Source organism: Bos taurus, chromosome 19, assembly GCF_002263795.3.
Source record: "Bos taurus isolate L1 Dominette 01449 registration number 42190680 breed Hereford chromosome 19, ARS-UCD2.0, whole genome shotgun sequence".
In the NCBI taxonomy this organism is placed as follows: domain Eukaryota; kingdom Metazoa; phylum Chordata; class Mammalia; order Artiodactyla; family Bovidae; genus Bos; species Bos taurus.
Window position 1 is genome coordinate 43,643,601 of NC_037346.1, and position 8,944 is coordinate 43,652,544.

At 53.0% G+C, this 8,944-nt stretch overlaps 1 protein-coding gene across 1 annotated transcript; it reads right to left on the reverse strand.

Moving 5' to 3' along the window:
* Nucleotides 1–755: 755 nt before the first annotated feature.
* SOST (sclerostin) lies at nt 756–5,647 on the reverse strand. The gene is given in 3 exon segments (NM_001166514.3): nt 756–2,403; nt 2,405–2,755; nt 5,382–5,647. Coding segments are annotated over 3 exon segments (639 nt in total). The 5' UTR covers nt 5,599–5,647; the 3' UTR covers nt 756–2,332.
* Nucleotides 5,648–8,944: the final 3,297 nt, after the last annotated feature.

Consider the following 8,944-nt stretch of genomic DNA (forward strand, 5'->3'; position numbering starts at 1 on the left):
AGCGGGAGTTGGAATATTTCTGGAAGGTTCAGGGAAGAGGTGACAAGGAACATGAACTCCAAAGAAAGAGCAGGAGTTGTTGGGGGTGGTAAACGAGGGCAGTAAACTACAGGTTGGGACAGTCTGGGGCCACTTGGGAGTCATTAAGGGAGTTTGGGAGAGTGGGGGATGGGGATCAAGCAGTCTTCCATGTCAGACTGAGAAGCCTGAACTTGATCCTGGATAGGAGGAGCTATTGGAGGATTTAAAATATTTGTATTTATTTGGCTGCACTAGGTCTTAGTTGCGGCACGTGGGATCTTTGATTTTCATTGTGTCACTCAGGATCTTCCGTTATGGAATGCGAACTCTAAGTTGTAGTATGTGGGATCTAGTTCCCTGACCAGGCATTGAACCCAGTCACCTTGCACTGGGAGCAGAAGTCTTAACCACTGGACCACCGGGAAAGTCCCGAGGAGTTTTTGAACAGAGGTATGACATGAGGAGACAGTGTTTTTGGAAGACAGTGTGGGGGCCAGGCTGTGCAGAAGGGAGACTAGGCTGAGGTTAATACAATGGTCGAGGTGAAGAGATGAAGTCTAGGTTTGGAAAGGAAGGGATGAACATGACCTTTCAAAGGAAGGATGTAATTGCCACAAGGGCCACCATAACACTGTCAAAGGTGCCTCCCAGGTTTGAGCTCTAGTGACCAAGAGAAGAATGTTAACGTTGACAGAAATGACCACATGTGGTTGACAAAACAAGACCACATCCTCTCCGCAACAATTGGTTGTCTTTATTAACAATGCTTCTGGATTCTGAAAGAACAGACTGGTATTTCATAAAGCAATATTAACGTTGTCATTCTCTACAAGAAAAATTTTTGCATAAATAACTTAAGTGAGAAAATAAATATGTAACTTAACTCTTTAGAAAAAAAACAAAAACTGCTACTTTCATTCTTGTGGACAAATTCCACTTGAAAAGATTGCAAAAACAACCAGCTGGGCAGGCTTTCACATGGCATGTGCTTCCGTTTAAAAAAAAAATTTTTTTTAAGCAATTAAAAACTGCATAGAAAGTAAGTGGCGCCTGGAAATGATTTTCCAAAAGATTTTTGGATGGCAGCTATTAAGCTTTGCGGTTTCTCAGCATATATACAGCACTTGTAAGTTTTTCCCCAATAATATTATTTTAATGTAAGCTATGCCATCACACGTAACAGCAGTAAGAAGCTCTTTTCCAAACAGAAATGTGTCCTTGAGTGGTAGGCAGGACGAGGGTCTTGAAAGGGACCCTCTGGTCTTTGAACCGGTGGTGGCTGCTCCCTTGGGCCCACAAGCCCAGTGTGCTGTGACCTTGGGCTTCTCTACAGAAGGTGACCTTAAAATTTGGCCATGATGGGTGCGGGTTGGGGGCGGGGGTGCGTGGTGCTCTTTGAGTACAGAGAGTAATCTCTGTGCCTCCTGCCACCCTTGGGACCTTCCTCTCTATTGCAAAGGATGGTGCTGTTTCTGTGTCCTTTTTTGATGGAAAGTGGAGGTAGCGAAACATCTGGGATCCCAGGCTGGGACACACCACAGCTTCTCCCACGAGTCTGTCAGCCATAAATAGACTCTTTTCCTTTTTTCATCTTTGGCTGTCAGATCAGAGGATTACAACTCCGAATTCTGGAAGCGACCCCATCAATGATTCAATCCAAACTCTCTCTCCTCTGCCCATTCAAAGGGCACCCGAGTCCATGGAATCATGTGACAGCAGATCGCTCCAGATGCTTATCCCACCCCCACTTCCATTTTACAAAGAGGAATTCGAAGTCCAGGAAGACAAGAGCGTAACATCCGAGATCACCTGGCACCCTGGGGGCAGGGACAGGACTAGAAACCCCATCCAGGGACCCAGTCTTGTGTTCTGGGCACAACAAGGCACTCAAGGCTTTTTTGCCTGGCAGAGAGGTGGGGGAGGGGGAATCCTATCGAACTCTCTTAAGCAGTTCCTGGGCTTCCCTCCACTGCTCCCTTAAAACTCCAGGGCAATGAAATGCTTCCTTTTCTGCCTCCTCTCAAGTGGGACCATCAAAAGTAGGCGGCCCCGGCGGGGCGGGGCTGCGTGGCTCAGTGTCTGTGACTCTCAGCGCCCTCCCCTGCCCCCGGGACCCCCTCGGCGCAGGCAGGAGGTGGGATGGTTGCTGACCCCGGGATCCACAAGGCCTGCAGCCAGGAAGGTCTCAGCACCCCGCCCCGGCCCCGGGTTGCAGTTATTAAAAATGAAACCCAACCGATCAAACCGCGTGCAGGGGGCGGAAACCTGGGGCGCCTGGGTTGGGGGCCGCCCGCGAGGCGGCGGGCCAGCTCTAATAGGCGTTCTCCAGCTCGGCCCGGCTGGCTTTGGTGCCCCGGGCGCGGGGCCGCAGCTTCCGGCCCGTTTTGCGGCCGCGCGGCCTCGGGCCCGAAGTCCTTGAGCTCGGACTGGTTGTGGAAGCGAGTGAGGCGCTTGCACTTGCACGAGGCCACCAGGCGCACCTTGCGCGCGCGCGGCGCCGCGCCGCCAGGACACAACAGCTGCACCCGCTGCGCGCGGTAGCGGTCGGGGATGCAGCGGAAGTCGGGCCCGCTTGGGCGCCACCACTTGCCGCGGCCGATGGCGTTGGGCAGCAGGCGCGCCGGGCCGCACTGGCCCGAGCACACCAGCTCGGTGACCGGCTTGGCGCTGCGGCACGGCCCATCGGTCACGTAGCGGGTGAAGTGCAGCTCCCGGCAGCTGTACTCGGAGGCGTCTGCGGAGAGAAGCGCGCGTGAGGGCGGCCACCCGGCCCGGCTCCCCCCAAACCACCCCTGCCCGCCATTTCCAAACCTGCCTCTCCCCAGACGCTTTTGCCCCTGGAGGTCTATTATGGGAAGGGCCCAGATATTCTGGAGCTGGTGGAAAAATCACTGGTCCACCCTCTCGCCCTAAAACTTTGGAGCCAAGTGACTGCTTCAGTTCGAATATCAGTTCCATGACTGTGTGACCTTGGACAAGTTGCTTAACCTCTGTGTGCTTCCTATCTGTAAAATGGGTTGACTTGAAGATTCAGTGAGCCAATCCTTTACATATATAATTCAGGGGACGCTGCCTGGAACATAGTAAGAGCTGGAAGTGTTGGTGCTATTACAGTTATTATTCCTCTCCAAGGAGGCCCTCTTCACCAGACTTAAGTCACATCTGTCCCACAGGGCCCCTGGCCTCAGCAGGGTAGTTATTAGCCACACCTTCTGAATGGCTCTGACTTCTCCCAAATTCCTTTTCTAGCAGGTTGGGAGGGGTGACAGGGTGCAGAGGGGATGGAGAAAGGAGTAGGGGTTAATTGATGGTAATAAATCAGAGCAGCTACTGAGGAGGAGAGGGATGGAAGGAGAGGTGGAGAGGAGACTGAAGCCCTTAGACTTGAAAGGAGCCGATGGCAGCACCTCCAACCCCCTCATTATCACTGAGGCCCAGAGAAGGAAAAGCTCTTTCCGGAAAGGCAGAGCTGGTCTCCTGACTGCGCCTCTGAGGCCCCTGCACCTCCAGGCTCTCGCAAAGTGGAAGTTGTGTGCCTGGGCACCGTGGGATGTTGGGCGGAGGGGTGAGGGGGGCCAAAGGGCTGCCTTTTACTACTTTTACTACTGTTCCTTCCCTGTCAGGGGGCTGAGATCTGACTGAAAACCTAAAGCTTCAGTTGCCACAAACATTTATTAAGTACCTGGTGTGTACCAGGCACTGCGCTGGGCACATCTCTTCTTCTGTGCTGTTCTGTGGACACCCAATGGCGGCATAGACCTGCTCCCTGGGTGGGGGAAGACTGGGCTCTAAGGTCTGGCTTGATGCCTGAAGACACCTTGATCATGTCTCCTACTATGGACTTAGACTGGTAGGAGCTTTTTCAAACAGCTGGTCCTCATGTGAGCACCTGTCCATCTCCAAGGGTCTCATAGGGACAGTTTCAGTGTGACACAAAGGGATGAAAAATAGTCCTATGACCAAAACCAGAGAAGAGACAGAGAAGGCCAGCCCCCCACGCCCCTACCTTGGAGAACAAGCGCGGCAGCGGGGGGTGTGGGGGTTGCCTTCCTCCCCTGGCTGGCCTTTTGGTTTCTGGTCTGCTTTGGCACCCTTGCCCCTGCTCCTAGGCCCGCAGGGGTGGTGTGTGGGGGCGGCCTGTTTGCCCAGGGAAGGAGGCTTGGGGCTTTCCCAGAATAGTACCCCTAGGTCAGGTGCTTCCTCTGCACAGGGTGACTCTGGAGCACGTGGCTTCCTCTGCGCCTGTGGCTTTCATGGGAACCCAGAGAGGTGGACATCTTAGGTTCCTTAAAGCCCATCTCTTGAGTTTACTTGATCTTCCCTGGGCAGGAGCAGGGGAGAGGCATGGCTCCTCTGGGATACCCTCTGCAGAGCCCCCATTCCCGGCTGGTTGGGAGGTGGGGAAGAATGGGATCCCAGGGCCGGGGCCGTGGACTCCTCTCCCACCTGGACTGTGGCCAGAGGGCCTTCCTCTGAAGCATCATTCCGGCCCCCGCCCCCAGCCATTCCTGCCAGCTGCAGAGCCAGCTGCACACGCTGCCCTGCAGGCTTCTCTGTGCAGACCCAGCAAGGGACCCAGGTGGGGTCTCTGGCCTTCCACTAGGGTCAGGCTCCCTCCCAGGAAGGAGGCAAGGCTGGGTCTAGGGTGGGGACTCAGGACAGAGCGTGCCACCTGTGTCCACGCCCGGCCTCAAGGATGCTGCTTCCCCTCCAGGGCCCCCACCCAGGTAGCTGCATCGCCCATTCCTTCAAGGGGTAGATCATGGGTGGTGGGGCTGAAGGGGTGCCTCTCTGGCGTCCCTTTTTCACTGCTTTGCCAGGATGTGCTGTGACTTTTGGCCTCTGACATCCCCCACGCAGTCCCCCGCCAGGGCTGTCTTGTAATTGGATCAAACTGGCTTCAAATCTCAGCTGGCTTAACAAGCCACTTCATCTCTGAAGCCTCCTTGGGAGGAGGACCTTGGGAGTTCCCTGGGGTACGCTCCGGGCATAGTCCATGTAGAGTCTGCATCTAGCGGGTGCTCACAGACGCGAAGCTCCATTGCCTTATCCCCTCCCCAGTGGTGTCAGCAGTTGGACCCTACTCCTCTCTTCGCAGGAGGGGATTCTTTGAAATCTCCTTTCTGAGTCCCTGAGCCTGTCCCAGTGCTGCACCCACCACTGCGGCCTCCTTCCTGCTCTGGTTCACTCCCAGGACCCTGTCAGCCCCACACCCTCGCACTTGAGTTCCAAGGATACAGCTGACATGCCATCTTTCCCTGGCCTCCTGGCAAAGTTGTCCGTCCACTGGTGCTGGTAACAGTCCCAAAGAGAACCTTCCCAGGACCCTTATGCTAAAAATACTCTCCTGTGTCACATACCTTTGGTCTCAAAGGGGTGGTGGGGAGGTCTCCCTCCGTTCTCCGCCCGGTTCATGGTCTTGTTGTTCAGCTCTGGCAGAGGCTCGGGGTACTCGCCCAGCTCGGGGATGATTTCTGTGGCATCATTCTTGAAGGCCTGCCACCCCTGGCCCTCCACCACGCGGAAGGCTGCATGCACCAGCAGGCAGATGAGACACAGGGCAAGAGAGAGCTGCATAGTGCCAGCTGGAGGAGGGCACTCGGCCTTCCTAGTAGCACAGGCTCCGGTCCCCAGCCTGGACACGTTTGCCTTTTTAAAGCCCCCTCTGCCTCATGCCAGCCAATGAGGACAGGCTGGGGCAGGGCTGGTCCCATGCTTCCCTCAGCCCAGGAGGAGGGAACGGGGTGTGCTCCAGGCAAGCCCTCCCCAAAGACTCCTCCTTGAGCTCAGAAATCTCCCAAATTGCTGCTGGTGCTCCCAGGTGACCAACGGTGAGGGGGGCGTGTGAGGCAAGCCTGCTTTCAGCGCCTCCCACATGCAGGCGGCTGCAGTTTTCGGATATCAAAATGAGCTCCAGCTCCTCATCTCTACCTCCCTGGGCCCCTCGGGCTTTCTCAAAACAAACTCGGCACTAGCTTAATGAAGCAAACTACAGCTCTGAGTCCTCTGCAGGTCATAGCCCTGCTGATCCCATCTCTCAGGCCAAGTTCATTTGTTACCCCGCCAAAATGAAATAGCCCCTAGCAGTGTCTATTTGGCCCCCACGGACCCAGGCAGAGGCAGAAGGCAGCTTTTTAAGAACTCTCATTGGTCTACATATGGCTCAGCATCAATTATCCTGACCAAGAAGGCCCCTCTTGTCTTCCCTCTGGAAGGCAAGAGGGAAATCTGGAGGGTCACAGCAGGGGCTTCTACTTCCGAGGGGGCAGGGATTCTGGTTTCCAGGCCAGGGTGAGAGGTCAACAGGCTCTGGTGATGGAGACAAGGAGGAAACCTCGGCTCAGGCTCCTTGGGGATCTTGTGCTTGGTGACAGGCACTTCTTGGCAGGCTGATGTGCCAAAGGCAGTTATTTCCCGGGCCAGGCTGTGGGTAGAAGCGGAGAGCACAAAATCCCTTTTCTTAGCAAAAGTGGAAGCCAGCATTTTTAGTGCTGACATTTTTTTTTCTTGTTCCCAGACCATTACATTTTTCAAAACCAGCTTTGAGTCCTGTATGGAAAACCTTATTGGTGCAGAGCATGGGATGGATGCATTCGGTGAAGCAGTGTCAAGTCCAGCTAGCCACAGAGAACTCAGAAGGAATTGCTACCTTTCCCTGGTGGCTCAGATAGTAAAGAATCTGCCCGCAATGTGGGAGACCTGGGTTTGATCCCTGGGTTGGGAAGATCCCTTGGAGGAAGGTATGGCAACCCATTTCAGTATTCTTGGTCTCCCCTGGTGGCTCAGACAATAAAGAATCTGCCTGCAATGCTGGAGACCTGGGTTCGATCCCTGGGTTGGGAAGATCCCCTGGAAGAAGGTATGGCAACCCACTCCAGTATTCTTGCCTGGAGAGTCCCATGGACAGAGGAGCCTGGCAGGCTACAGTCCATAAGGTTGCAAAGAGTTGGACATGACTGAGCGACTGAGCGCACACACACACCCTGGAAAAGAAAGAGGGCCTGGGGAGGGGGAGGAAGATTCACACCTGAGGTGCAGGAAAAGAAAGGAGCACCCGCGGAAGCATTCGTGGCAGACGGATTGTTTGAGGAGGCACACTCGCTCCAGGCTTCGAAGGAGGCTGGGAAGTAGACTGTGGTATTTGGTATTTTCACTGGGCAATGAATCAGCACACCCCACCTGCAGAGCCTCTGCCACCTGCCTCGACTTGTAAGTCACTGTCCATCTGCGGCCGTCTGTCCCTCCTTTCCATCGTCCATCACTCGACACATAAATGCAGCTGCTCTGACAGTTTTACAAGCCAGACAGAAGCCCCTGCAGGAAGGGCCCCCTCTGATACCTGCTTCCTAAGTCAGTTTCCTTCAGGGCAGATGAAAACAGCTGTGGCCATTGTTGCGGGTGATCTATCTCTCCCAACAGAGCTGGCCGTGTTGTGAGAAGGGGGCCCTCCGAACCCTCTCCCCTTGTCTGTGACCTTCCAGCCTCCTTTTCCCTGACTCTGGAATGTGGACCGTTAACCCTATTGTGGCCAGACTTCTTGCTCTGGAGTTCTGAGAGGGCAGTTCTGATGTCTGGATTCCTTGAACTGGAGGGACTTGATGCTGGAGCCCCACCTGCTGTTGGGATCTGAAGCTCATTCCTAGGAAATGGAGACCGAGGGGACCATCCTTGTAACACTTCTGCCATCTGCTGGAGACGGAAGGAGGAGCCAGCGATCAGAGAATGGCGAGGCTCAGGATTTCATCATTTGAAACAGAAGTAATGTTTTAGAGAGAGTGAGAGGGAGAGAAAAGGAGAAGGAAGAGAAGAAGGATCCAGTGGACTTGAACCTGTAAATTAGCTCCATTCTTTTGAATTACTCTCTGCCAAGGTACAGCCATGCTTTTCACAGAATGGCTCAGCGAGAACCTGCTGTGATGCCATCTGCTTTTTCACTGAACACTGATTCAGTTTTATATTTATTCAGTCCACAGACCTGTCATCGTTCAGAGCTAGACAGTACTCCCCAGAGTTAAACCCTCAGGGTTTTAGCTGACTTCTGTCGTTGGTAATTTAGGTTATTTCTGGTGTTCCTCTATCCTCAGCAGGGATGCTATAACATCCTTGGACAAAGTCATTTTTTGAGTTAAACTTTTTATTTTGGAGTCATGGTAAATTCACATGCACTTGTAAGAATATAGAGAAAATTTCCTGTTCCCTCTGCCCATTTTCTCTTGATGATAACATCTTGCAAAAGCCAGGATACTGACATTGATACAGTTTACCAGTCTTATTCAGATTTCCCCAGTTTTACTTGTATGTGTGTGTGTGTGTGTGTGTGTGTGTGTTAGTTCTATGCAACTTTATCATGTATTGGTTCAAGTAACAACCATCATGGTCAAGACAAAGAACAACTCTGACTGCAAAGATGCCTCTCATTGCTCTTTTATAATCATGCCCTTCTCCTTCACTTCTAACCCTATGGCACCACGAATCTATTCCCCATTTCTACAATTTTGTCATTTCAGGTATATAAATAGAATCAGTCAGGATGCAACCTTTTAGGACTGGATTTTTTCACTGAGCCTCATTCCCTGGAGATTCATCTGAGCTGTTGCATGTATCAACAATCTGGTCCTCTTTATTGCTGAGTAGTCCATCCTAAAGGAAATCAGTCCTGAATATTCATTGGAAGGACTGATGCTGATGCTGAAACTCCAATACTTTGGACACCTAATGAGAAGAACTGACTCACTGGAAAAGACCCTGATGCTGGGAAAGACTGAAGGCAGGAGGAGAAGGGGACAACAGAGGATAAGATGGTTGGATGGCATCACCGATTTGATGGACATGAGTTTGAGCAAGCTCTGGGAGTCAGTGATGGACAGGGAAGCCTGGTGTGCTGTAGTCCATGGGGTTGCAGAGTCAGACATGACTGAGCAAC